Raw genomic sequence first — 27,971 nt, 5'->3', positions numbered from 1 at the left:
GTTTGAGAATGTTTTTAAGTTTTTTTAGAGATGTCGGGATCATTATTGAGTTGTAGTGTCACAATTCCCCTTTTATGCAGAGATTTACACACCCTCTGAAACCTTGAATATTTTTTATCCTTTTAAAATAATCAGTATATTTTTAAATTAAATTTATTTTACACATCAGAGTTTTGGCGCGTTATGATCTTTGTTGTCGTTGCGCCACTAAACTTCCAATCATCATCATCATCATCAGTTGTGGGCTACGCCAGCAACTTTCATGCCTCTTGGCTCGTAAACGTTTCCGTTTATCAAAAATGCTCTCCGGGATACACATCCTAGACGTATAGTTGCATCATTCTACCAAAGTATTATTTTATATGTAGAAAACTGTTGGTTCCTCGTGCTTGCGCGGTGCTGGGTGAGCACACCAATATTCATGCCTCTTGACTGTTCAATGCTTCAGCTTATCAAAAATGCTCTCCAGGATTTAAATAATGGAGGCATGGTGGCATCAGTCTTCTAAAGAATCCGTTTCTAGGTAGAAAACAGTCGGTTCCGTGTGCTGGCGTACTTGCCCAATTTTTTGCTTGTTGTGGGCAACGCCAGCAAGTTTCAAGCCTCTTGGCTCGTAAACGTTTCCGTTTATCAAAAATGCTCTCCGGGATATACACACTAGTGGTATAGTTGCATCATTCTTCCAAGGTGTTATTTCGTATGTAGAAAACTGTTGGTTCCTTGTGCTTGCGCGGTCCTGGGTGAGGACACCAATATTCATGCCTGTTGACTATTCAATGCTTCCGCTTATCAAAATGCTCTCCATGATTTAACTAATGGAGGCATAGTTGCATCAGTCTTCCAAAGTTTCCGTTTCTAGTTAGAAAACTGTAGGTTCCTTGTGCTGGCGTATTTGCCCAAATTTTTGCTTGTTGTGGGCAAGGCCAACAAATTTCATGCCTGTTAACTCGTTAACGTTTCCGTTTATCAAAATGCTCTCCGGGATGTACATACTAGAGGTGTAGTTGCTTCATTAAGCGAAACTATTCTTTTCTATGCAGAAAGCTCTTGGTTCGTTGTGTCTGCGCGGTGCTGGGTGAGGACACCAACTTTCACGCGTCTTAACCATTGAATGCTTCCCTTTATCAAAAATTCTCTCCAGGATTTAAATAATAGATGCGTAGTTGTCTTCCAAGGAAGTCGTTTCTAGGTAGAAAACAGTCGGTTCCTTGTGCTGGCGTACTTGCCCAAATTTTTACTTCTTGTGGGCAAGGCCAGCAAATTTCATGCCTCTTAACTCGTAAACGTTTCCGTTTATCAAAATGATCTCAGGGATATACATACTAGAGGTATAGTTCCATCATTATGCGAAAATATTCTTTTCTATGTAGAAAACTGTAGGTTCCCTGCGCTCGCGCGTTCCCTCCCATTGAGCCTTTGCATTTTATGTATACGTCAGTGGAACCAGGGCTATTATTTGTTGCCGTTCTCGCCAGCTGATGTCCGACAACACAGGGCTGACTTCGACTTCTTCTCTAGTGACTAATAAAAACAGCTGATTGTCACGGGGCACGCGATGACACACGGTCATTCTGCCCGCAGCCTCAAAACGGTAATGCTGCCTCTTGTCTGACTCTGGTCCTGTCTCATCATTATTCGTAGTCTGTGCAAACTGCGTGGATATATTCGTTTTCTAACGGATTCGAAACTCCCCAGAGAGCATTGCAATTTTTGTAAGTGAAACTAAGTCAAGGAAAAGTGTTCAAAATCCATGGCGCCTACGGGCTGTGTAGGGGTAGGTTTCACCAAAGACAAGGGTGTATTAGGTGAAGCAGAGTTTACGTTTTCTCCCTAATTCTTGGGAATAGGTGAGAGCGCTTATTGTTATTGCGCCGCTTTAGAAAATTGGTTGTTCCCTTCCTTCAACACACAGTTCACAACAACGTCGAGCGCGGGGAACACTGACATTAACTTTCTACACTACCTTTATCGCGGGTTTCAGGCGGATCTGCTGTAACTGGCCAATTATCTATATTGATAATATTTACACCAGGTGTCGGCTGCATTTCCAACAGATACCCATCATAGAAAAATCTGATGCGTGTCTGTTGGAAATGCAGCCTGTAAATCTATCAAATTCGTACTGTACCAATTTCTGTGAAACATCTCGAAACAGTAACAGCTGAAAAAAACAAAGCGCAGAAGTACAGTTTTTCAGAGCAGCAAAAGTAAAGCGAACATGAGGTTGTAACGTCTGATGTATGCCATTTTTTGGTTGTTCCGCTAAATAAAGCTGTGAGATACGGAGCATCGTTCCCTTCTTTTTCACGGTGGCCTGCAAGTATTGCTACTTCCAGGGGTAACATCGCAGGAAATAGAGCTTAAAAAACTTTTTACTTTCGAAAAGTATCCTGAAGATAAAAGCTTGGTCGTTCAGAAGCAACGTGCGTAACTGCTTAAAATGTGAATGCGTTTCTACCCCTATTGATAAGTAACAGCATGCATAAGTTACGTTCATCAGAAGATACCCTGTAATTTCCAACTTTCGCCAGGTATACGTCAAATAAAACGTTAGACATTTCAAAGGCAGAAAGCCAAACATAAACGATCATACACAAGACCCAAAAGTGCGTTCAAGCAGGGAATGATTAATGGATTAATCCATTTGATATCACGAAAACTTGAAAACTGGCCGTAAAAACATAAATGAAGAATCAAAATCAAACAAAAAACCAGTGCCAGACGTGGGTTTATAACATGCATGTCGCCTTCTTCTGCACTTTGAGTAATCCTAAGATCTCCACAGAGATATATTTTTAACGTTATATTGTATGCTTTTATAGATGGTTCTCTTTGACTTCAATCAGGTCCAGAGAGATATATTTATTTGCTCTTTTAATTATGGACTATAGTTATTGTAGTCAGAGTTGTAAAAACCACAGGGACAGAGCTCACTTTTCAATCTTCCAACAGGGGAGCGCTGTCCCAGAATGTCCTCTAACAGTTTCGTGACTTTTGTTCACGCTAACAATTACATTGGGCTGGACGTTTGAAGTTTTCATACTAAACCTGATGCCCGTTTTGTACCTCTTGTGTACCTCTCTAAAGGAATGGGGATCCGTGGGATGAGGTGCAGAAGCGAACACCGTTAGATAATGGGTACACAACCGCTCCGGAACGAGGAAGCTGCGGATTTGTGAGGCACACAGCGGGTAAGAACAACAACAACTTTATTTCGAGATGATGGATGGGGAGTTTATCGCCAGGTGCGATACTCTACCCCATTGCTGGTGGGGAATGAAATAATGAGCCCCAGCACCTGCAGAGCACAGCAGGTATAGCACGCTGTACCGAATACCTTGTACCTGATACCTTCAAGCCAGTACCCTAACCACACTAAGACATACACACTGATCTTGCAATACTCCTCCTAATTTTCTGCCAGAAAAGCTGCAAATATCTCTCCCGACTGAACCCCACACCCCCAACCGTGCGCCGTGAGCACGCGCACTGTGTGCAGTGTAAAAATTAATTCCTCCTGTTTAAAATTTATAACCCTCAGGATTCTTGCATATGTTTGAGAACAACTGTTATATTAACCAGCTGCACTGTCGGAAATTTTGTACCTCGGCCTCCACAGCACGAATTCATGACGTGAATGTAGGCATCTTTGGCAAAATTGACGTCTTCACTTTTCTACTGTGAAACCGTTACAGGTGAGATGTTCATTTTTCCAATGTTGTTTGGCACATGTATTGACTACCAGGTGTTTTTTTTTCGTTACGATCAGGCTAAAGACAGCTCAGCACTCCAAAGTAACATCACGTCTTTCTCCATATTCGCGTCGCAAAAAAAAAGACTATTTTAATTATAAGCACTGTGAATTTCCATGCCTAGGTTGAGCGAACCTGTTCTTTGCGCAGAGTTCACAGCTTACAGAATGCTTCTTAGATTTGTGGAAGGTTGAGATGTAAATTAATAGGGTATGCGCCGTTTATCGGAATTTGAGAGGCCCGTAAACTCGAGACGGTTAATAGTCGGACTTTAGAATTTCTGAACGATGTTATGTACGTAATAAAGAGTCCCCACAATTGTTTTCATGAAAATCATGGGGTCGAGTGGCGCCCTCGGAACGTTTGGCGTGGAATGACCCGCGGGCGACTGAGACCTGACAATGTTTGACGTTCGTCTGGTCTCTCACTTCCATGCATACGTTCAGTGGCAAAGGGTCATGTTATCGTATGTGTACCTTATGCATGAAACCGTGCCGTACCTTAGATTTAGGGTTTGTGGTTTACGGCATTAGCCGAAAAATGCCGAAAATCACCCCCGAATGATTTTTTTTTCAAAATTCGGAATGTTCCGAAAAAATCTGACTACGCAGTACCATGTCAGCTGCGGTCCTCTGAATGGGAAAGGGAAATTCCCGTTGGAATGCCTACTTGTGGACCGTAGGTCGAGCCTGGCATTAGATAGTTTTAGCGCATCGTACACTATCTCATTTAGATACGTAAAGGGTAACGCTGGGGGCTCAGCGCAAAACATAAAGGGAACTTCCCACCGCGCTATTCCATACGCACGCTCAGACGATTGACGCTCAGATGCACCCATACTGATCTTGGGGATGTTGCGTTTTCCACGAATAGGAGGATGCCCTGGTTGTGAGGTCTGCTATCGCCAGGGAATGTTCCCAAATAGATCCACAAGCCGACCACTGACTCCCTAGCATTCTAGCTTGCCTTTGTTCTGTTTCAACTTTTCTGGCTACTAATGATAACTCACCCTTGTTTTCGTTTCTGAGGCACGTTAAAACATGGTTAAGCCAGCAAGACCTGCGTGGGGAATTGAATATATGCCCGCATTCGGGAATTTATTTTCGGGCCGGAGTCTAACGGCTGAAAGAATCAGATTTTTACTGAGCCGTATAAATGCCGATAAACAACCCCGAATTTGCCGAAAATGCCGAAACCCACAAACCCTACTTATATTTCATCAGGTTCGCTGTATATATTTATTGAATCATGAGGTACAACCAAAAAGAAAAAGCACCTCGTGTTTATGCGGTTAAAAAGTGAAGTAAGACAGCTATTGGCGCTATCAAGCGTTGCATCAATTGCATCAGAAAGACACACTTTCATGCGGAATCCATGGCCCAGGAAGTTCTGAAGATTCATCTGACCAACTCGTGGTTCTTACTTGTAACTTCTTTAGTATCTTTTTAAAGCTTAGAATATATTCACCGAATATAATTTTATGTATAACATTACAAACGTTGTCTACAGAATGGAATGCTGTTTTCCGTGATGCCTTGTCACTCATTTCATCAGAATTATAACGGCTATCAGACCTATATGTACGAAACGTTGTGCACTACCTTCTCATCTACAAGCGCTTCTCACTCATTTGTATGTATGGGCTTTTATTTTCTGACCGCAGACATTGTATAGAAAAATGTCTAATAGGTTCATGTGTACTGCGTCTTTCCCGTGTGTGACAGAAACCACCTTTGTCAGTAGGGTGTATACGTATCAATATGTGTACACTTACACGGAGACAGGAGTAAGTTATGGTACCTTGAGTGTAAACAAAAAAATTATAATTACACAATTTTTGAGAGGGTGTAGGTCGGGAAAGGGGTGGCATGTGAGAATTACACATAAAAGGGTGCTTTAAAATTAACAGTGTACCATAATTCTGGCAAGAAGCAACATATTTAGGCACCGCAGATGTATTCAAGGAATTCGATACCGCGTTAGCTTTTCCAGAAAGGTGAAGAAATCGCATGCAGGTCTACGCATACATCCCGGGAGCTTCCCTATGAGAAATAATAGACACGAACACATCTTAAGTCTTCTGCAACATCTGAATTTCGATCATTGCCTTTTTTTCGTAAATTCTTCGACTGCGACAGCACACGTCTGGCCAGATAATTTCATTTGATTTCATTCTCTTGATTTTTTTTTTCGTTTCACATTACTGGAAGTGGATAAAACCGCAGCAAAAGACATACGTCTAATGCGTAGCACAATAAGATACTGGAATTTAATTTGCTTCTTCTCAATTCCAGGGATTTTTGCCGTCTCACGCGAAGTGAACATTTTCCGCAAAGCCATGAACAACCCGACCCAAGCAGCACATAATATGGGCCCAATATTGGCTCTACTGTACCGGGTATTTCAGTTAAATCATCGGGCTAAATAATTTGCGAACGGGTGCACCAATCGACGAACTTTCTCTTTTACAAGTGTTTCTCTGGTATCACCTACAAGCTGCGCACCGTGTGAATGAGTGGGAGGCGCTCATTATTTAAATACAAACTCGAATGAGTTTCGTAGAAAAAAAAACATGATTTCTAAAGCAGGGCGCTGTCGGCATTAAAATGGGTGCTACCCCTTTTGGGACCTTCAGCGGACACCCTTTAAAGAAAAATCTGCCACCGAAGCGGGTCATTTCTGCCTGCAATTACTTGGTTTCGGTTTACCTATTTTGTCGCGGCTGTTCTCAGTGAAGCGCAAAAGGACGTAATTTATTGGTGTTATTCATTGGTGCAAGGACATAATTCATTGGTGGGTAAGGGAGTGAAAGCGCGTCCTTTTGCGCTTCACTGCGACCAGCTGCGACACAAATATGTAAACCGAAAGCAATCAATCACTGCAACAAATGGCCGCTTCAGTGGCAGTTTTTCCTCTAAAAGGTGTCCACTGATGGTCCCAAAAGGGGTAATGCCCATTTTATTGCCGACAGCGCCCTGCTTTAAAAGTTATGTTTTTTACGAAACTCGTTTGAATTTGTATTTAAATAATGAGCGCCTGCCACTCAGTCACACGGTGCACAGCTTGTAGATGGTATCGGACAGATACTTGTATAAAAGAAAGTTCGTCGATTGCTGCACCCCTTCGCGAATTATTCAACCCGGGGGTTTTCACTGAAACGCCCGGTATACAATAGTAATAATAATAATGCGTTGGCTAGACGTTGGCAAAACTGGTCCAGTATTCCCTAGATTCTATACCCAGTATTGGCTATGTTCTAGGCCATTGCTGAATAACTGGTAACGTGAGAAATTAAAAGAAAAGTTTCGGTTGGTCCACTGAATGTCTCAAACCAAAAGTAAGGAGAAACAACAACAACAACTTTATTTCGGGATGATGGGTGGGAGTTTCATCGCCGGGGCGATACCTTACCCCATTGCTGGACGTGATCCGGGTAACCAGATAATGAGCCCCGTCACAATAAGAATCCAAGTCCTGTGATGTCCAGAAAGGTTAAGAGATCCTTGAGGCCAGAGCGTTGGTGTGTTGGATGTGTCCAGGGACCAAGTAATTTTGTGAGTGAGAGGGGGTGCGGGAGTCTAGCAGGTTGAGGTATGCGGATAGCACGGCTCGGGAAGGTTGGTAGTGGGGACATTGCAGAAGAATGTGCTCGAGATCTTCAAGAGCACCGCAGTGGCTGCAGTGAGGAGAGGCAACTTGTCTCAAGCGGTAAGCGTCACTGTGCTGTGAAGGCAGCGTCGAGGCGCATTCGATGAACTAATGCGGCATCTGGACGAGAGATATGTGCCGGCATGTGGAAAGCGAGCCCTGCGAGCTCTGCTCACCATGCGAGGGTAGAATGTCAGTGGTCCGTTGGCGGGTAGCCAGCGGAGTCACTAGGCGTCGAAGTATGGACCGACGATCTCCTCTCAGCAGTGCAATACGCGTCCGTCTCCGAGACGAGTGAGCTGCTTCGGCGGTGCTGTCAGCCAGATCATTGCCTTCGACAACGCAGTTGGCTGGAACCCATTGGAGAACGAGTCTGTGGCCTGCTTCGTAGGCTAGTTTGTAAGCCATTCGCACATTCATAACCAACGTTGCGGAGGAGCCTCGTATGCCAGAATTTTCAATTGCTTGCAGCGCAGATGTTGAGTCAGTGAAGACCACCCAATTCCTTGGGGTAAAGTGGATGAAGTGCTGCAGAACGAAAAGTATGGCCCACAATTTCGAAGCGGTGGATGAGGTAGATGCCAAAGGCGACGTCCTTCAACTACGCCTTCGGAGGGGATGACAAATGCTGACGCGGACATGCCATTTCGAGATGCGCCATCGGTGTATGCGGCGGCAAAAGTAGAGAACTTCGCGTTCACGAGAGCATAAAAATGGGCTCGAAGTGCTTGCGAGGGAACCTGAAACTGCGGTCCAGGAGGTCAGGAAGACATGCGAAGGTGGGTGGATAGGCAGAGACCAGGGGGCGTTCGGCGGTCTGACGGAGTTAGGTGTGAAGCCAGAGGGAGCCTGGCGTGTCCTCTGCGCTACGCGATGGAAATCACTTTCAGGACGGCATCGAATTTTCCTGAGGAGTGGGTGCTGGGGAACGCGCGCACGCAAACTTAGGAATTGTCAAGCCGTTTTCCGCTCACGGACGACCTCCGCCGGGAGTTCATCAGCTTCAGGTAGGACTTGCCGTGCTTGAACTCCAAAGCAGCGACGAAAGCTTCGTGCAGACAGGGCCCGAAGGGTATTTAACGATGTTGTAGAAACCCTGTGCAAGACTGGAAGGCTGTAAAGCACAGTCGCCATCACCAAAGCCGCGTGAACGGGTAGAAGGGAGCGTTGGCCACAGCTCCAGCCTCAGCCAGCAAGATGTTGAATTGCAAGAAGCCATCGCTGCACTTTGGTTTCAAGGTGCTTAATGTGGCGAGCCCAGCGCAGGTTCGAGTTCAGGACCACACCGAGGAAGCGATTGGAACGCACAGGCTCGAGCTTCTTTGCACCCACCGAAAGAGGGAAATTACTCATAGCCTTGTGAGTAAAATGGAGCTTCACGCACTTTTCGGACGAAAGGTCCATTCCAAGTCGCGTAAGGTATAGATGAACATTGTTTAATGCTTGTTGCAAACGGCGCTGAATGGCAGGTCGTGACTTCCACACTGTCCAGAGGGCAACGTCGTCGGCATACACGGAGAATGCTACCTTGCCAGGAACTATCGATTTTAGTCCTGCCATTACCACATTAAAAAGTGCCCACGCAGCACAGCGCGACGACCCAACGTCGGTGCGCCGGCGGCGACCGATCCGACCGGGTCGGCTCCTGACCATGGTCTGGCATAGGGTTTGTTAATGGTCCGTTATCGGCAGCCTGTATCGTACCCCAACGATTTCCCGAGGTGCAGCCAGTGCACACTTACGGGTACCTCCTACCCCCAAACAAGAGTTAATTAGCGCGACTTTTAAAAACAAAATCAATATGTTCTTGTATAAAACTCTTTATTGCATCATAGTCACAAGATACATGGGTTCTTTAATGCATCATTTCACCAGCAATGAAAAAAAAAGAGTGTTACATTGAAAGTATATAACCACCAGTCCCGTATATGTACTATTTACTTCACAAATATTCACTTAACACAGGTTATATAAAATAGAGATAGAACCCTATCAGAAAAAGCCGCATAGCTTTAAGCTGCACGGAGCTGTACGGATTTATGAAACACTGGGGAGTCCATAGGTTGTACGGTGATCCTATGCTGAGTCCGCAAGACCTGCTGAGTCCGTAGCAAGTGCGGAGTCCGCAACATTAACGGAGTCCGTCGTATGCGAAGTCCGCAAAGGGCAGCGGAATCCGCAGCCTGTGCCTAGCCTGCTAAATAAAAAAATGTGTTTGCAGAAACTAGAAAGTGTGCAGGGCAGTACCAATGAAATGTCAACATACTTTAATATAGGAAACTACATAGTCTTCAGGTAATCTGCTAACAACCTATTCTTCTTCCGTAGCCGTTCACTGGCTGCAGTTCCTTTCGGGCAGGTGTTGTTTTCGACGTATACCTCAAAGGCATCTGTAGGGAAAAGGAAATGCTGTTAATAGAGTTGCATGAAGGTTGGCACATCGCACATAGGTGACATTTTTGAAGTTTTGCCAGACTCTGCCCAAAAGTCTACTGCCTGAAGGAACGCCAAGGAACTCATGAGAAACCAGATTATTCTCTGAAACCATGCAGGACTTTTATGTAATTTATTCGAAACCGAGTAGTGTATATGTGAAATGCCACCCACACAGAGCATGGTTGCTCTGGTGCTCATCGTGTAACTGGTACGGCACCGTGCAGTGGTTGTATAGATAACACTGCATGCAGCTGGAATGAACCGATCTTTTTGTTTGTTTTGTGACTGCTTGGCATCGATTCCGCTAGACGTACTTCTCGCGCAGCAGAACCAAGTCTAAACGTACTTTTAGAATTTCACGCGCATTTCTTCAGACCGCAAAAAAAGTCCTAAACAGCAGGCAGCTGCGACCAATGGCATTCGTTGTCTCGTGTCACCCTCTACAATTGCATTATTGACAATCTCGTTGTAATCACTTTGATAACTCACTTGTCAGAGCTGCAAGCTTTCGTGGAGTGAGCGCACGCTTGCCATTGCACCCATCCTTCAGCGACCGCTGGCAGGGTTTCCCGGTGACGCTTCGCCCTTTCAGCTCCTCAGGTGACCATAATGCCCTTGTAATCCCCCTGAGGAACCGTGAGTCAGTGGCAGCTTTCATCATCCACTCCAGTTTCTCATGAGGAATAAAAATTCCATGTCCGAGATGAACCTGAAATGTAGTGCTCATGTTAGTTACTGCTGGAACAACCTGCAGGCCGAAACACTTGCAACCATGTGCTCAGCAGGAGTTTTGGCATTTATTACAGACGTATTTTTATGGCAGGGATCATTCACTAAACTGTTATACAAAGCAAGCTTGCATCCGCTTACCTCACTGCCAACGGTAGCCATCACTGGTGGGAAAGCACCTGTGGCTCCCTGCCGACTAGAAAATAAACTCTGCCCCTGTAAATGACAGCCACGTATTACGATGGAACGTTGTAACTGTTTCAGCTCCACCTCAGGGAGATATTAAAGTGACAGTCCGGTCGAAAACATAGGTCTGGGAAACACCGCCTTATGATTTCTAATACTCCTCACAACGACTGTGCAAAATATTTCAGAAGAAATCGTATCGCACGATTTATAATCGACTTTTTTCTATGCCGCAGTTGGTCCTGAGTAAAGGCCGCAGCGAGCTCTCGCGTGACGTGCATAAGAGCAAAGCCGCACGTGACTTGCGCATGCCTGTTTGCGCGATAGTTGATTGATGCGTGCTAGCATTTGTCCATTATGATGTTTTTGAGTAGTAATCACGCGTTATGTAGACTAAAATGCAGAGTAGCGTCAATGTAAACACAGGTATCACGACGTAGCCTTCTGTTCAGTACACTCATAGACAAGAACACCTCTCTGCATTCCCAGCAACGGCGCAGTCCTCCGCTCCACTTTGTCCATTGGGGACGTCATGCTCACGTGACGGCTGACGTACATAGAGGCTCCTTGGGGCAAGGAGTATGCGAGGGAGAAAAGCGAAACCGGATGTCTTCAGAGGAGTATTTTTTATTCGATATCTCGAAAACCACGCCATTTTGTGAGCTGAAACTTTCCACCCAGCATGTAAGCCTCAGTGGCAGTTGGAAAAAATCAACTTCCGGTTTTTCCGGACTGTCCCTTTAAGCTAACCTGTATTGTGCACCCAGGATCCGTGTTATACACTGCATGACTGGTGTTGGTCCCATCACAGACAGGGACACTCTGTGTGCACATCCCACTCTGAAAATACGAATCATTCAATATGCCATTCGTTCTTGTGCACAGTATAAAGCATGGCAGTAAAGCAAACATACACAAAACACAGGTACCAGCAGGTTCGCATGTAATCAAGACAAGATGTTTTCAGGCTGAGCCACAGTGGACCCCATTTCGGCTCCAAAAAGAGCAATAGAGCCTTCACGCAAAAGACGTCGAGGACGAAAGGGCCAAGTCAGATCACGCAGGAAATTACCTTTACTTCTGGAATCTACGGCAGAACTAAAATTGTGCTGCGCTTGAGTAAGATGCTCTAATGCAGCCCTTGCCCAGGACTGTCACATAGGACACACACAGGACAGCACACACACCATAACTACAGCTTTGCACCAAATCGCACCCCGCCTACAAATTAAAAGGTGCTTTGCACCTAATTAAATTTCAAAAATTGTGCCAGGAAAACTGTTTCCTGAAAACTTTTAGCCCACGGCATGCAGTGCTTGTATCAAAAAGTCAAAAACTCTGGAAAATTACATTTCCTGCCTGTCGCACATCTTCTCTGAAACAACCTTCATTGGAGGCAGGAGGTGTGTGTGCCATTTCTGGTTATTCCATGCTGGGTACGGCTCCATTGGCCAGCCCCTGTACCTGAAAGAATGGTGGTGCTTTGTTTATTATTCTAACACAGCATACACAAGCAAAACAGCCTCAAGCTTGGAGGGGTGGATTTTAAGTGGTGTTCTCAAAATTATTGGACACTGTAAGCATAATGCTCTTGTCCCACACATAATCTGGTTAAAGTAAACTTTAAATTTGAAATTTATGAGAAAACAAACTGCAAGTTTTTGGACCAGGAGCTGATAGTATTTCAAGTGAATTATGATGACGAGGTGTCTATCAAACTGTACTTTTTAAATTCCCTACATTTTCCTTGTTTTCACAGACAATTTCAATAAATTTCACTGGGCACCACAGCGCGACCTTATTCAACACCCCAGACATCTCAGAACACAATGTGCTCACTCCACGTGAAGCACAATTTGGGTAATGGATACTGTATGAGCTATTGTTTCCTGTCCCATTAAGATCTAACTTAAAGTTGATATTCGAAGCATTCGGTTGTTCCTGCCCGTCCAGAGCATCAGTGGGAAAAGTGTGTCTGCAACTGTGGCGCCCAGTCCTAGGTGTGACAGCCAGTTGCGATTCGCAATTTTCCCTGTCTTTGGTGGCATTTGGCAGACGCCCCGTACAACACGGCTGACAAGCAGCTAGCCCTTCTACTGCTCTAGTTAGCCTGTAAATGTTAATTACACATTTTTTTAAAGTGTGAATGTTCCTGAAACACTTGCACTAACTGAACTGCGTATGACCCACTGCCACGGTGATACCAAGCCGTAGATAAGGCAGGCATCCAACTGTCCGGGCGTCCATGTTGACTGACACTAGGCTCGCCAAAGTTATGCAGACATGATCAACAGTTCCGAATGAGCAGCATCAGCTGAGAATCTCCACTTAGCTGAATGCAAACAGAACAGTTACTAGAGGATATCAAGTTCACACAGAAAGAAACATTCACAAAAGTAAGAATGCTGGACAGCTCGCCCCATTGGAGTCCGATGCATGGTCATTTGCTATGGCGCAGTTTGATTAAAATTAGAGGTGCACGAATAGTGAAATTCTCTAATACACATGGTAAACGAATACTTGAAAAACCTTCCTTCGAATATCGAATCAAATATTTTGGCCCCGCAAAAATGGTTGCTGCAGCCTTAACACTGAATTGTCAGGTCCATGAACCATGCATAAACAGTACAAAGATGGTATTGTTGCTCGTCAAAGGGGTAGGCAGATAAGAATGATAAATAAAGAGGGCCCTCAGTTTCCTGGGAATATTTTTATGTGAAGCCAACTTGCGGTATTGTGGGATGTACACGCAGTCCAATTTCGATCAGAGAGGACGCTAAGGACGTGCCAAACAAGGAATTTCTGCAAAAGTAATCACGAAACCTGGAATTCTGCTCATTTTAGCGGGAATGCTGGCACTCGTGCTCCAGTGTTCAAAAATTTCGAATAATCTAATTTCTCGAATACGAATAGGGTTCCAATATCAAAAATAGTCGAAATTTTGAGTACTCGTACACCTCTAATTAAAATTAAACACTGTGCATGCCGTGCCCACGAATAACGGCACCACCAGCATATTTTTTTTAAATATAGAAAAAAGCAAAGACAGGAACACACAAGTATTATGCAGCATTCACACACAACGCTCAGAGCCACGTACACTGACTGTTGGATTTATAACGGCTACTGTATTCCAGTAATGCATTTTACCTGTTCAGCGAGTAGCCTGCTGCACACACGTGAATCAAAATTCACATGATGCCCTGCATGGCCATCAGCGTTTGCTGCCTCAGCACGAATCGTGTAGTCACCTGTGCAAACAAAGACCACTGCTGTATAATGTAAAAAAGCAACCCAAAAATTATCAAGATGATGATCATATTATCAAAATAAGTATCAAAATTTAAGTGGTGGTTACACAAATACAGTTGACCGCCCTTAACCAGACCTTGCTGTTCCGGCCGAAAAAAGTCGTACAGGGAGACACTCAAATAAGAAAAAATATCAACCGCACAGTTTGTAGGCACACTCAGAGCACGTGTACATTTTTTTTCACAACTTCATGCGATTCGCAAATACAGATGCTCAGGGGTGCAGATCATTTTCAGCCCAGGAGAGGACAGGATGGCAATCCGTGCACCCACCCCCTCAGCTAGTGTACTCGTGTGGTTCCACATTATTGGTAGAGGCTTTGGGGTGCTCTGCGGCATTTATGTCTCTGTCCATTTCTGACATTTTCAGCATTTCACACTGTTTGTCCTAAAGGTAGATGCTGAATAGTTGGTGGCAAAATTGATTAGGTTGGTGATCGCCACGAAACCGTTGCCACCTTACGGGATATGAGATCGGGGATGTGACGCGCGCACCTGAAAATGTGTTTTGGGAGAATTTCAACATGCAGAATGTCCACGTACATTGAGGAACACGACGATGCTCCCCGATTTGACAATTCCTGGTTTACGCGGATTTGATTTCGTGCGAAAACTCAGATCCAGATAGAAAAATTACTTGATTTGAAGCTTAAAAATTAAATCTGTACTTGAGTTGTGTCCTGCACCAGGTCCTGGACTTGATTTAAATCGAATTTGGATCCGCAAATCCGCAAATGTGGTAATAACAGGGCCATGCCATGGAGTAACAATTAAGAAGCAAAATCACAGGATGAACTGTGAAACAAGCGATCAGCACAAATAGGAACACAGTGGGGGAAGTAAGACAAGCCTTGTTCCACAAAACCACAGTACGCAACACTGCCATAGGCCCCGAGAAATGAGACTACCTTTGCCATACATGTAGGTTGCAGGAAAACCAATTATAAACTTGAAAAGCTCAAGGGTCACACACAAAGTGATAAAACATACCTCTGTCATGGTTGTCTGGAACGTCAGCTTGTCCATCGTTGTCAACTACTTGAAATGCAGCTCTCAGGTTCCGAAACTCTGAAGCCCTTGGAGCAGCATCGGCCGGAGCACACCTTACGCATTCAGTCATGGCTGGCACAGTATGTGAAATACATGGCTTTGTTACGTTTCTTGCTCAGTACATACAACAGTTACATTTTGGTTGTGTCAGATGCTTGTGGCAAGTGTACCAGAGTAGCACATAACACTTTAATTAATGTACCTACCAAGCTTTTTTAGCAATGCCATGTTGATTTGATGGCAAAGCTCGCGTTCCCTCTCCAGCAGGCTCCTAGTCTCTGCGAGCTGCTTCTGAAGGACTTCGTTTTCCTTCCTTAAAGCTGCCAATTCAGAGCTGCCATCACAGCTCTTATTCTCCTTGTGCGTCTCAAGGATCCTTTTGAGACCCCTGTTCCTTGCAGTTCTTATGTTGGCAGCCTTGTGCTCTTGCGAAAGGCCCTGCTGCGACTGCAAGTGTTCCAAACAAGGAACGAATTACAATTGTACGTATGTACAGCACACATTCAAAGACAGTAAAAAAACGACCTCAGCCGTGTTCTTTACCGGAGGTTTTGGATCTCCTTCCTCATCCTTAAATATTTCGGGCACCGCCTTGTGCATTGCAGTCAGAGTTTTTGCCAGTTCTTGGACTGATTCTGCAATAGATTGTGAATTTACATCAGCTCTCTGAGCGTTACGTGTCGTAGGACAATCTGAAGACACGTGAACACATTCCTATTTGTAAGAGTAAAATAATTACCCTTCAGCATGGCGATTTTAGCAGGATAATAGTCTTCAACGTCGCCACTCGCGTTTCTCCAGTAGGCATACACGATCTGGGACGGGTTGAAATCGTTCAAAGAAGTGGGGTGGAAATTCCGAATTTTGGAAACCGGCAGGATAGCTTCCACTTCATCTTCATACTTGACGTGGACATACATTACAAGTGCGACGAAATCTTTCGATGATTACCAGCCAAATGGGAACAACGTGGCCGCTGACAACAAAACAGACTGCGACAAGTACCCCCCTAGTGTCAGATGGCGCACGTTATTTCAATGGTGAAACCAGTGGTTGAAACTGACAGCAGAAGTACTTCATTCTAAAATACTTAGTCACTTCCAAAGTTACACATAATCAAGTGAATATAGAAATTAACACTGGTAACTGTATGCCTAAAGCAGCTGTTCAGTAGCACAAGCACAAGTGTGCATGCCATTTCACATGCATAACCGTCCGTAACTGGGGTAACCGCGCGGTGACTACCTGGAGTGCGGAAAACGTAATTTGAGAACTTCGCCATTCGAAAATGGTCAATACAAAAAGGAAAACATCGCTTTGCGAATAATGCATAAATGTTTCAAAGGCGACACGGTTTTTGAGAAGTCTGTTTCGGGGAACATTGGTTTCGGTTTCTGAATATGTGTTTCCTAGTAAGTTTGTGAACGGCAGTAATTTTACGCGTAAAAGCCTCATCGCAGGTAAGCCGCAGCACCAATTTTTAGGACCAGTTCGAAAATTTTCCGTTTGATAAGCCGCACTCCTTGATAGGCCGCGCGACGCGACTGAGTTGTCTCGTAGGCCAGATACGAAGTGAATAGAGAGTTTAATACAGTGGAAATGAATATCACGTGTTTGATAGGGAACGGGCTGCCATCAGAAGTTTTAGCGAGTGACTCACTGAGGCATTTTCTGAAAGTTGTGCCAATAACCTCCATAGGTACCCCACTGGACAACTTCGGCGTACTTAGCACGGCGGCTCCGACCACTTGTCATTTATATGCTGTCTCGCAACACTGCATCTACGTTTCCCATTCCTTGGGGATGTGGTAGTTGAAGATTTTTAGCTCCATCATCGAGTTGTTAGTATGGAGTGGTGGTCGATTGTTAACTCCACCGAGGCGTCCATGCTACATATATTGTTCGTGCATTGGCGGCGCGGTGCAGATCCTGAATACCTGAAACATTGTCGACCCTTTCGTTTAAACTGGTATGTGGAAAATAATAGAGGAAAAAATTGTCATCAGATAAGCCGCACCGGCTGATAAGCCGCTGAGCGCCCGTGAAAAAGAAAAAAATCGCGCATAAGCCGCGCTAATACGTGTGAAATTACGGTAAATAATGAGCGGCGTGTACACCTGCCTGTCCCGAAATATAGACAAAAGAGATAGCATTATGTTGATAGATCCGACGCTGTAACAAGCGTTAGCCCTTCGAAGGGCGAATTCCCGGCTGCTTGCGGCAAGCAATGTCGGCTGCCCCTGACATCACCGATTCACTCTTTTTCTGTACGACATTGCTTGCAGACGCAAGCTTATTTTCCTTAAAATCAGAATTGTGGGGTTGCATGATTTTTAATACCTGTGTGTTTTCCCGCGGGCTTATGAGAGTTCGGAGTCATTTGGAGAATGCGAAACCAGAAATTTTTCTACAACATCAGCCATTTTAAGATATTCACTAAACTGTCACCAATTGTCATATGGCTTGAAATGTCACTTTCTACAAGTAACAAATAAGTTGGGTGAAAAGAAACCTCCAAAACGAGTTTGGGTCGTGCATAAAGATGCTTCGCACTAGCTTAATGGTCGTGGCACTGTGAATCATCAGAGAGGCATGCGTTGTCCCCGTTGACTCGTGTAATCCATTGAATCTGGTCACGGCTTCGTCCACTATTTGTTACATTAACATTCATGTTGCTAAATAGTTTCCAGTGGATCACGTAAGGTTGTGCTCGAACTTGAACGCGCACTTCCCGTCAGGGCCGTCAGCGATGGAATCGGACATCGGGTCGAGCGATCAGCAGCACTCTGCAACTCCCGCAACACAGCCGCAACCCGTGAAACGAAGGAAGCTATACCAGAACAAAGGAGCACCCTTCATAGTACCACGGACTACACGGTATCGCAGACAGTTACGCTTACGTGCACAACAGAGCGCCGCGCAGAGTGCCAGCCCCAGCAGCAGCCCGTCTATTTTGCATGCTTCACAGATAAGCAACGTAAGTGCAACGACGAATGATGAGGAAGTTGGAGCCGATTCTCTCGGGTCAGTCGCGGAACATGTGAGCAACGACGTTAGGCCAGTAAGAGAAGGTGAAGCAGGTGAACGCGGGTCAGTTGTGGAACATGTGGTGAACGACACCAGGCGAGTAACAGAAGGCGAAGCAGATGAACACAACTCGGTCGCTGACCATGTGGTCAGTGACAGCAGGCCAGAGGTAGAAAGTGAACCAGGTGAACACGACTCAGCCTTTGAACCTGTGGCATACAACATCAGGCCGGAGGGAGAAAGTGAAGCAGATGAGCACGACTCTGTCACGGAACATGTGGTCAACGACACAGAGCCAGCAGGAGCTGGACTTGAAGACAATGATACCGATGACATCATACCACCTTTGGACCATGCCGAACTTATGACAAACTTCCTCAATGAATTCGGCGACGAGACAATCCCACACTCAACGATAAAAAAGGCAGAAGCTGTAGCCTTAGTAACTGCATTTGCAGCTGGCCATTCGTTGACGTGGACAGCGCTAGACCACTTATTAAGACTCGTCAATACACTGTTTGGCCATGAGGTCGTCCCACGGAGTATATACATGCTTCGCAAGCTTTCGACGCCCAAGGAAGGAAGAGATCTCAGACACCACTATTATTGTGAAGACTGTAGCATGATCCTTGATGATTATGGAGAGGCCATGCTAACATGTAGTGTGTGTCTACAGAGCTATGATCAGAAAAAGCTAAGGGATGCTGGCAACTTCTTCACAATTTTGGACTTTACACGGCAAATGCAACACGTTGTCAAGAAAAACTGCGACGTACTCTATGACAGCCTGAACAACATAGTCTCTTCTCAAAATGTTGTATCTCAACCAGAGATCGTGAGAGACATTACTGATGGCACCCTCCACAAGAAATTACGGGATGATGGGGAACTATCTGCCATGGACCTCACGATTACTTTTAACACTGACAGGAGCCCTGTATGGTCCTCATCGAAAATATCAGTCTGGCCTATCCAGTATATTATCAATGAGCTTCCGCCACAAGTGAGGTTCAAAAATTGTATGTTGGCCGGCCTTTGGTTCTGGAGGAAGCATCCCAACATGACGATGTTCATGGAAGAATTTGTAAAAGAAGTGAATGAGGCAAAGGCTATCAAGTGGAAACACGATGCAGAACTGGTGACGTCCAAGGTGCTCCCCCTGTGCTGTTGTGTCGATACGCCTGCACGCGCCATGGTTCAAAACCACATCTCTTTCAATGGGTACTTTCCGTGCACGTGGTGCTTTACCCCTGGAACATATATTGATGGTAAGAACCTGTCATCTTGCTGTTTTCGTCTCACTATGCAATTTGTTTAATTTTCTAATGCGTTCATTACTGTCATTTAGGGACCATGAGGTTCCTAGCCACAGAACCAGAAGGTGAGCGCACCCAGGAAATGGTTTTGAGGGATATGGAGATGGCTGTGGAGCTACAGTGCCCAATCAATGGAGTAAAAGGACCATCTCCCTTGATCAACTTCAGAAGCTTCAACCTGGTGTGGGGTCAGACGGTTGACTATATTCATTGCGTCTTGTTGGGAGTCATAAAGCAAGTGACGGAGCAGATATTGACCATCCTCAGTTCAGGTATGCATCAGGAGCAGGGCACATAGCTCGGGTGCCAGCATGATATGGGTATTGTGTAGCTTTGACCATGACAGCATGTCATGTGTTGAAGGAGCATTCATTATAATGGTGAATCAAGCATTAGCTATAGGCAACTTGCTGAAATGAAACTGACACACCACGAATAGCTTTTGTGCTTGTTCCCATAGCTAAGTCTTCATTCGCCATGAGTCATGCCTACCGTCTCATCCCGTCATCTTGCCTTCCATTTAGTATCACTTTGGTCAGACCTCGCCAGTTCCCTGTTTTGGAATGCGAAAAGGGCTTGAGTTCACGTTTTTGCATGTGTGTGTGTGCATGCTTCGCTTTATGGGCAGGACGTTAGATGATACCAGTGGATAAGGCAGCTAGTGATGTGTCATGCAAAATTTATTCGTCGAAGTGTGCAATAGCAGGGAGCAAGTCAGCAGTCTGCTAAAAGTTGCGGATGACGATAACTGTTCTGCATCTCTTTTACACAAGAACACAGTTTCAGTGCAGTTTTGAAATGATCCGGAGACCGACCACTGTGGCATCCCTAATGATATTTGTTGCCATGCGATGTAAGGCGACAAATCATTATGCAGCTTCGAAATCAGTTTTGTTGCAACAAAATGTTCCCCTTGAGTCAGGCCATAACAGCCCCATAGTTTGGCTTCTGGCTTAACCCTTACTTTATTAATAAAATAAAGTAATGCATCGACTATGAGCTACATATTGATCTGTTTATGGCTGAAATCACACGGTGGTTGGTGCGAACCATACAACTGCGCACACCATCCAGCTTTTGCTGTGTTTGGCAACATTTGGCAACGACACTTTTTAGCATCACCAGATAGCCTCACCTATTACGTCGGGTGCACAAAAACACTGAACAGAGCGCAATAGCACCGAAGATCGATAAGCTCCGTTTCTCTGTTTTATTTTGTCCCGTAAACACGATTGATGAGGATAGGGCGTCAGGTCAGGAGCAGGCTTCTCAGCTGGACGGTGTCACAAGGGATGGATAGCTATGATGTTGCTACCAATTTGGAGTGATTTGCGTAACAACTGTAGAGTCTCGACCGGGCGCTTTCACAAAATATTGTGTTTCCAGACACGAATAGTTGAATAGTATTGTGTTTGTTGGCGCAGTGGTGCATGAGACTGTCTGCTCTAACATTGCATACCAAGAATTGTAGAAATATTCCTGAAGCTTGCTCGAATCTCTTCCAGGCAATATTGCTTTTGTCAATAGACGGCTTCTGGCCATTCGCCCACCACACTGCTTCACACGACTTCCTCGATCATTGGCAGACCGGGCCTATTGGAAGGCCAGCGAATGGCGCCATTGGTTGCTTTTTTATTGCTTACCATGCACTGCGGGAATTATCCCCTCACAGCACTGGAAGCATCTGAGCCTACTTGTGGAAGCCATCCACCACCTACTTGGGACGGAAGTCACACCTGCCTTGCTCCATCATGCTGGTAAGTAAACTTGCTTGTCCTATTCTGTTGTCTTGCTTAGAGATGCAAAATTTACGGAAATTTTGAATCGCTTGACAGAAAACTTTTCTCTTTTTTGGGTTTCTTTCCGAAAAATTGAAAAAATGGAAACAAACGCGGTTACTGCTGAGTCGAAGCATTGCCGGCCAAGCCACAGCATACAATGAGCTAGAAACTTTAGTACTGTTCACCCTCTAGGCATAAATGCAGAGCAGAGCATCCCATGAGACTGCTGTCTACTCAGCGATAGGTAATTGGAACAACCCGTCCACTCCGACCAGAACTCAGACATTATGTGAATGCGACAGCGATCGCTTGGAGCAGCCAGACGGAGCTCTAGGTTGGTGGTTGTTGGCAAATTAGAGGCACCCAAGGCACTGTTGGCGGGTTGGAACGCATCGAAGGCACGAAAATTTACATTTTTGAATTTTGTCGCCTGGAAATTTTGGGCAATTTTTCCGGACACGAGGAAAGAAAACAAAAAATAACGTTTTTTTTTCAAAAAATTTCGGGTTTTTTTCTGGGGCTTCGCATCTTTAGTCTTGCTGGGTGTCACCACGCAGGCGTTTAGTTATGGAAAGAACATATAGAACATAAACATCAGAAAGAACATCAACACATCTTGAGGAGGTGCCCATCAATATGCAACGCTGAGCACACTTTCTGCTCTTTCATAATAATGTGCTAAACTGTCAGTATATCTTAATTAGTGTTTATAGTTTTCGGCATTTATATGTAGGCAAATCCGAGTGGTGTATATCGGCATTTATGATGCACCCCCCCAAAATGCGGTGCACAGGGCAGTTGCCCCTCCGGCTCCCTCTTAGAATGGCTCTGTGTGCGCACACACCTACTGCAGCAACACCACAGGAATTTAGAGGCCCTCTTTCTATTGCAATGCAATGTGAGCTGACTTCAATCAGAGTATCACTGTTCCAGAAGTGTGCGTGAGGATTTGGATGGCTTCTGCATTGTGTCTTGATTCTCCAGCTTCTAAAACCATGCATGTCGTCATGTCACTGTTTCAGATATGTAGAAATAATTCTCATTTTATTTGGGCTCTTTTCAGACAGCCTTCTAAAACTTCGTTGCACGCACACACAGGCTATATGGCGACAGCAGCATGACGTACAACATTCACCAGTTGCTGCACCTAACAAAAGGAGTTAAGCTACTGGGCCCACTGTGGGCTCACTCAGCTTTTGTGTTCGAGGGTGGCAATGGTTCATTGGTGAAGAACATCACTGCTGCAAAGGGCATGCCCCATCAAATTATAGAGCGTGCCCTTATGTCTCAGCAGCTCAGCATGCTTGTAACACTGTCACCAAATATTAGAAAAATGTGCAACAGCATTCTTGGCAACGAGCCACTAAAAAATTTCGAATATGTGAATGAGGCATGTCTGCTTGGAGTACCCAAGCATATGACGCATTTTAGTATTGAAGAGCAGGATGCCTTGGCAAGGTCGACAAACATGTGTGTCACAGCTGTTCTGGAATACTACCGTTTTGTTGTTGGAAACAATTTATACCACAGCAGCTCCTACTCAAAGGCCAACAAAAGTGACAGCAGTGTCATCATATCCAGTGATGGTGACTTTCTGAAAATCGAGAGGATCTTTCGGGTGGTGGTGAGAGGAGACCACAAATGTTACCTTCTCTGTAAAAAGCTGGTTGAAAGTGAAGCTACCTCACTACCATTCCCAGGTCACCTAAAAAGCTGTTTTTGTCGCAGCTCCGAACATTTTCTGTAATTCAACCAGAAGACATTGCGAACCCTTGTCTCTTCATTGATCTTTGTGCAGACGATTTGTCATATGTATGCATACTGCCAAACACAGTGGAACGTGACTAGTATGACCCTTCAGTTACCACTGTTCCAAGCATAGTACATGTAGGTTTCCGTGCAGCTTCCAACTGTGAATTGTGACATCTTAGTAACCCAACCAACTATTTTAATTTGGATACAGTGAAACCTGGTTAAAGTGTACCCTCTTAAGCAGCTGTTCTGTAAACGTAGTACGATGTTGATCCCCCCGCAAACTTCCCATGTATATAAATTGACCCTGTTAAGCTGCACTGCCGCTTAGTGCGTGTCTTCTCTGCGGCCTCATCAGGTAAGCTTTAACGACGTTTTACTGTGATTTGAAAATTCCTGAAGTGGCACACTAAGCTATTACTGGCACACATGCTCATTATCAGAAGGGTAAGAGTGCTCGGGGGGTACAACGAAATAGGATCGATATCTGGTTATGGGTGCTTGGTGTGGGGTGTGACTGAAGTCACAAACAAGTCTGATAAATAATTGAGTAAAAGAAAACTGGTTTCTTTCCTTAAAGTTGGGAAAATTGCAAAGCTCCGTTGGACAAAATTACAGGGACATTCATGATTTTGCGTTGCACGACAATAATGATCAGCAGCACCACAGTGGTTGGTCAGTGGATTATCTTCGCCCAGCTCAGGGCTTGCTAACGTGTTTTGAAATCTCAACACACGGCACATTGTATTTAGCATCCGCCGTGGAAGACTGCACACTTTAGCTATTCGTACAGGCCACCAAATTGCTGATGCCTCAGCCAGGATTGCACTTGCGTTTTAGGATTTGGAAGGTGCAACATGCTACGAGCCAAGCCACCCAGACTGGTGGACATTATGATTATTCATGTTTACATATGGAAATGGACTTGCTCATAATTACAGTTAGCCAACCTGCAGGCATTATTCCAATTCCTGATGTTCCCTGCATATTTAGCATTCATGTTGGAATTGAGAATGTGTACAGGGTGGTCCACCAACCATGATAAGATTTCTTTCAGAGAGCAATCAAAGAAAAATGAGCAGTGCTCTTCTGCAACAGAGTAAGAAATAGGTGCTACTTTCGTTTCTTTTCGTTTCGGTTTCTTACTCGATCAGGTATCAGGAAGGTGCCGCTTGTTTTTGTTTTGTCACTCTCTTGAGAAACGGTTGGTGGGACACACTATGTACGAGACCTCAGTGAATCATTTGACATTGCCAGCATGAATCTTAACCCGTGGTAACACTCAGTCTTAGCACAAGCGCACGAGACTCATGCACAATATGCAACTAATACTAACAGCGAAACTTTGTCATGCACTTTTTAAGTGGGGCACAGTTATGGTTTTCCATGCCATGATCAGCTTTATGTCGTTATACGTAGATGACGCGCCAGGTACCTTCCCGCTTTTTGCAGTTGAGCTACATGAAAATCTCCATGTCATCACATTGTTTGTCATATCTGTTTCAAGTGCTAGCTACAGGGGAACCCAATGGTTATCCATGTTTCACCAGCTAAGTTGCTGTATCATGAGCAACATCCCAAGTGTTTTGTTATTTTCATTTCAACCTGTGTTATACCCTGGCACGCGTTATCGGTATTGATGTGTAATTTTCACGTGATAATTTCATCACATTGTATATCATAGCAGCATATAAGAAAATGTTAAATACTTTTCAGTGTACAAAGATGCTACATGAATCATTTAAGTGCACTAAGTTTTCATGCATGCAAGGAAATATTGTGGCCATGAATGATCTGCCATGAATGATGGTCATGAATGGTGGCCATGAATGATGATCTGCCTTCATCGTGTCATCTGTAAATAAACTGTTTGCCACCAGTAGATGAACTGAGATGTGCCGTAGTTCTTGTGCATTATGACTCCATTTGCTCTCGAGCGGTGAGAATAATCAACAAATAACCAGAACCGAAATTTTGCCCCATAGAGGCTGCTGCAAGGGCAAGGCAAAAGGGGCTGGTTTGTGGCATCCACATATCTGCCTCCGCCCCCCCTCCCCCCTCATCATGAACGGAAATGGTCTCCTCTTTGACTGTCAGGATAATGGACCTTTTTCCGAAACGCTGTTTGTTATCCAACCGCGTCGAAGTAGGAGAGGAGGAACCCCGCTCCTTCCGTGCGCTCGTTGTTTTACAACCAAATAAGGAAAAGGACAGCTTGCACGTGTGCCTTCGTCTTTTTTACGAAAGGCGGATTGGGAACGCCGCAGCAGAGAGGTGTCAATTTTTAACTATGTGGCAAATCACGTGGTACCAAGATATAGTGACAGTAGCGATAGTGACTTTTTTCTTTTTTCTTTTTTTGCGCACGGAGATGTATTATGCATATCGTTAGACTATGCTTAACCGACGTCGCTGCAGGCACACACACACACACACAGCTGCAGCATGCTGTGGCGCCGCTGAAACGTTAACGTGAGCGCTGAAAAAATGGCTAGGAAGCAAGCGAGCTGGTGAAGATGATGCATAATGTAAAAACCCGAGAGTAGGGAACACGAAGGGACAGACACACGCTGACCTGCGATAAACATTCCACGCTCCGCTCGATTCGGCAGAGGCCCACACGCACGGCGTGTGGACTCCACACACCTCCGTTGGGGTCCCCCACGTGCGGTGCGGAGACTCCGCACGTCTGTATATCACGTGTATGGACTCTGTGCACGCGTCCTAGTAGGGGTCCGTACACATGATGTGCGGACTCCGCACGACTGCGTAGGGGTCCGTACACATGATGTACGGACTCCACACGTCCACGAGGGTCCGCACACTTGATGTGTGGACTCCGCACGCCGTACGTAGGAGTCCGTACGTACAAAGGTCTGACCCCGTACATGTTCGGTTGGAAATCCATTCATCACCATATGACTCCGTTAAACTCCACACATATTCCGTTCATATCCATACTTTTCTGCAGCGTTCCGTACGAAATTTCGTATGGAGCTTTGTGGTTATTTCCAATCGGGAAGTTGGAACTCGTTGACAGTTAAGTTAGACTGTTGAAAGATGGAAATCACTGAAAAGATTAGCCAGAACATGATTGTAGGCCGGTTCCACGTCAGCTCAGACAGGGAGGTCCCATGGACCTCCTGAATTTTCATGATTTTTTATATATATTTAGACGCTCATTGCAGATGATGATCAACATTGGTAAAATTAATCATTTGAATACTTTCCGGGCAAAAAATCGACAAATCCAGCCATGAATTCGATTGTTGCAATTTTGCCGTGTTTGCAGGTGTATGCATCCTGCGTTTTAAAAGATATCGTAGTGCAATTTTTTTGTGATTTAGTATACCTACCTGCCAGCACTCCGAGCGCAAATTTAGGTGCACAGGTGCAACACTGTATCGTATAAAAAGCGGCGAACATGCTCTGTCGCGCAGTTTTGTTCAAACTTCGACGCTTCTTGCTCTGGCTGTAGATATCTCTGACACGTTCGTACCCAGTGGGGCCGCGTTTTAACGCGCTAATCAGCAGTATACGCCTTTGGAGAAGAAGTTTTTGCGTTAGATGTGTGGCAGCCGACGAAGACTAAGTTGCCACCGCTACGCGCCGCGCGACATGCGCTTCCCTGGCATTCTCTGCCAGTCAGTTCAGTCCTCTGGCAGCCACTGATCGCGCTGCCCAATAAACTGTGGCTTCCTACTTTGCTGCCTGCCTTTCTTCACCACACGCCCACAGTTTTTGGTGACCCGGTACTTGCAGCGTTCCATGGCGCACGTTCCCTCCACCGATGCATCAGCAGGCCCACCGCCTCCCACTGAGCCTCCCAACGCAGGTGCCACAGCGTCGTCGATCCATCACTACGCCATTCGCTTACCACCTTTCTGGAGCCACAACGCCACCGTGTGGTTTTTACAAGTCGAATGCCAGTTTGCGTTAAGCGGCATCACCTCCCAGCTGGCCAAGTTTCGGCATGTGGTGAGCGTCCTGCCCCAGGAAGTTGCCGCCCAGCTCATCGATGTTCTCACCGCGCCCCCCGCCGCAAACCCGTACGACGCTCTCAAGGCTGCCTTGCTCGAACGGACCACCACCTCCGAGCGAAAGCGCTTCCAGGAGCTTTTGTCAGCCGAAGATCTGGGCGACCGCCGACCGACAGAACTCCTGCGTCACATGCAGAACCTTCTCGGGGAGCGAGCAGTGACGTTCGATGCAAGCTTCCTGAAGCAGCTGTTCCTACAACGATCCAGATGATCCTTACGTCCGCTTCAACACTCTCGCTTCCGGAATTGGCACTCCTGGCCGACAAAGTAATGGAGGTTGCCCCCCCATTCCATCTCTGCAATTCCACCTGCGGCAATCACAAATCCTCCCATCCGTCCACACCCTCAGGCCTGTCCACCCACTGCTATGCCGCCCGCGGACCCCATTGTCCAGCTCCGCGAGGATTTCGAGCGGATTTCGAGCGTTACTGTAATGCCAGGTACTGGAATTATGTTGGGGCCATTGAAGCAGAGTAGCCACTGTGCCATCATGTGGACTTCTGATAACTCACGCAGGAATACATGCAGTGCCATCCAATGGAGTTTGAATGACCCCACAGGAAGGAGTAACAGAAGATGCTTTTATAGAGTCAGCTGCACTCCCGCACTGGGGAATGACGGGTCATCCCACGCGCCATATCGATCTAAGACCCGTTAGGTTAAGCAGCTTCCGTGCCCCTAATGATTTTCATATATCAACTGCTACATGTGCTGTGAAGCCGTGTGCATTTAGCGAATTATGCAAGGAATGTGTTCATGGAGCCATGTATGGGCCCTTAAAGAAGGCAACTATGAGCAAGTGGCATGTATGCTATACACACAATTTATTTACTACGTACAAAGCCGATTTCATTCTGTAGTCTTGTAACTAGAATTGACGTTCCTGCTGCCTGCGGAAGTCCAACGATTGCTTCCAGGATCACGAACACCTTCTTCAATCTTG

General features: G+C 45.5%; 3 protein-coding genes across 3 annotated transcripts; 1 reads left to right on the top strand and 2 right to left on the bottom strand.

The window, feature by feature from the left end:
* Window positions 1-9,650: 9,650 nt before the first annotated feature.
* On the bottom strand, window positions 9,651-11,692 carry LOC135372796 (uncharacterized). Its single transcript, XM_064606259.1, has 4 exons — window positions 11,502-11,692; window positions 10,707-10,781; window positions 10,326-10,545; window positions 9,651-9,790 (listed from the first exon to the last, which is right to left on the bottom strand). The coding sequence occupies exons 1-4, from the start codon at window positions 11,661-11,663 to the stop codon at window positions 9,681-9,683; spliced, it is 567 nt and encodes a 188-aa protein (XP_064462329.1). The 5' UTR covers window positions 11,664-11,692; the 3' UTR covers window positions 9,651-9,680.
* Window positions 11,693-12,120: 428 nt separating this feature from the next.
* Window positions 12,121-16,032, bottom strand: LOC135372821 (uncharacterized). Its single transcript, XM_064606283.1, has 6 exons — window positions 15,852-16,032; window positions 15,656-15,747; window positions 15,319-15,559; window positions 15,053-15,184; window positions 13,902-14,002; window positions 12,121-13,083 (listed from the first exon to the last, which is right to left on the bottom strand). Exons 1-6 carry the CDS (start codon window positions 16,030-16,032, stop codon window positions 13,039-13,041), a joined length of 792 nt encoding a protein of 263 aa, XP_064462353.1. The 3' UTR covers window positions 12,121-13,038.
* Window positions 16,033-17,555: 1,523 nt separating this feature from the next.
* Window positions 17,556-27,239, top strand: LOC135372820 (uncharacterized). The gene is made up of 5 exons (XM_064606282.1): window positions 17,556-19,407; window positions 19,488-19,727; window positions 21,128-21,212; window positions 22,335-22,860; window positions 26,751-27,239. Exons 1-5 carry the CDS (start codon window positions 17,862-17,864, stop codon window positions 27,237-27,239), a joined length of 2,886 nt encoding a protein of 961 aa, XP_064462352.1. The 5' UTR covers window positions 17,556-17,861.
* The last annotated feature ends 732 nt before the right edge of the window (window positions 27,240-27,971 follow it).

Source organism: Ornithodoros turicata, unplaced genomic scaffold (genome assembly GCF_037126465.1).
Source record: "Ornithodoros turicata isolate Travis unplaced genomic scaffold, ASM3712646v1 Chromosome17, whole genome shotgun sequence".
NCBI classification, from domain to species: domain Eukaryota; kingdom Metazoa; phylum Arthropoda; class Arachnida; order Ixodida; family Argasidae; genus Ornithodoros; species Ornithodoros turicata.
This window is presented reverse-complemented; position numbering and strand designations above follow the sequence as displayed.

Bases quoted from the DNA above. Each gene is read 5' to 3' on its own strand.
- LOC135372796 (XM_064606259.1), bottom strand. From the start codon at position 11,663: ATGTTTGCTTTACTGCCATGCTTTATACTGTGCACAAGAACGAATGGC. The intron at 10,782-11,501 runs GTTAGCTTAAAG...TGTCATTTACAG, and splicing joins ATCCTGGGTGCACAATACAG to GGGCAGAGTTTATTTTCTAG. The intron at 9,791-10,325 runs GTGAGTTATCAA...TTTTCCCTACAG, and splicing joins AAAGCTTGCAGCTCTGACAA to ATGCCTTTGAGGTATACGTC.
- LOC135372821 (XM_064606283.1), bottom strand. From the start codon at position 16,032: ATGTATGTCCACGTCAAGTATGAAGATGAAGTGGAAGCTATCCTGCCG. The intron at 15,560-15,655 runs GTAAAGAACACG...GAACACTTGCAG, and splicing joins AAGGAGATCCAAAACCTCCG to TCGCAGCAGGGCCTTTCGCA. The intron at 15,185-15,318 runs GTAGGTACATTA...ATACTGTGCCAG, and splicing joins GGCATTGCTAAAAAAGCTTG to CCATGACTGAATGCGTAAGG.
- LOC135372820 (XM_064606282.1), top strand. From the start codon at position 17,862: ATGGAATCGGACATCGGGTCGAGCGATCAGCAGCACTCTGCAACTCCC. The intron at 19,408-19,487 runs GTAAGAACCTGT...ACTGTCATTTAG, and splicing joins CCCTGGAACATATATTGATG to GGACCATGAGGTTCCTAGCC. The intron at 22,861-26,750 runs GTGAGAGGAGAC...CGGTACTTGCAG, and splicing joins AGAGGATCTTTCGGGTGGTG to CGTTCCATGGCGCACGTTCC.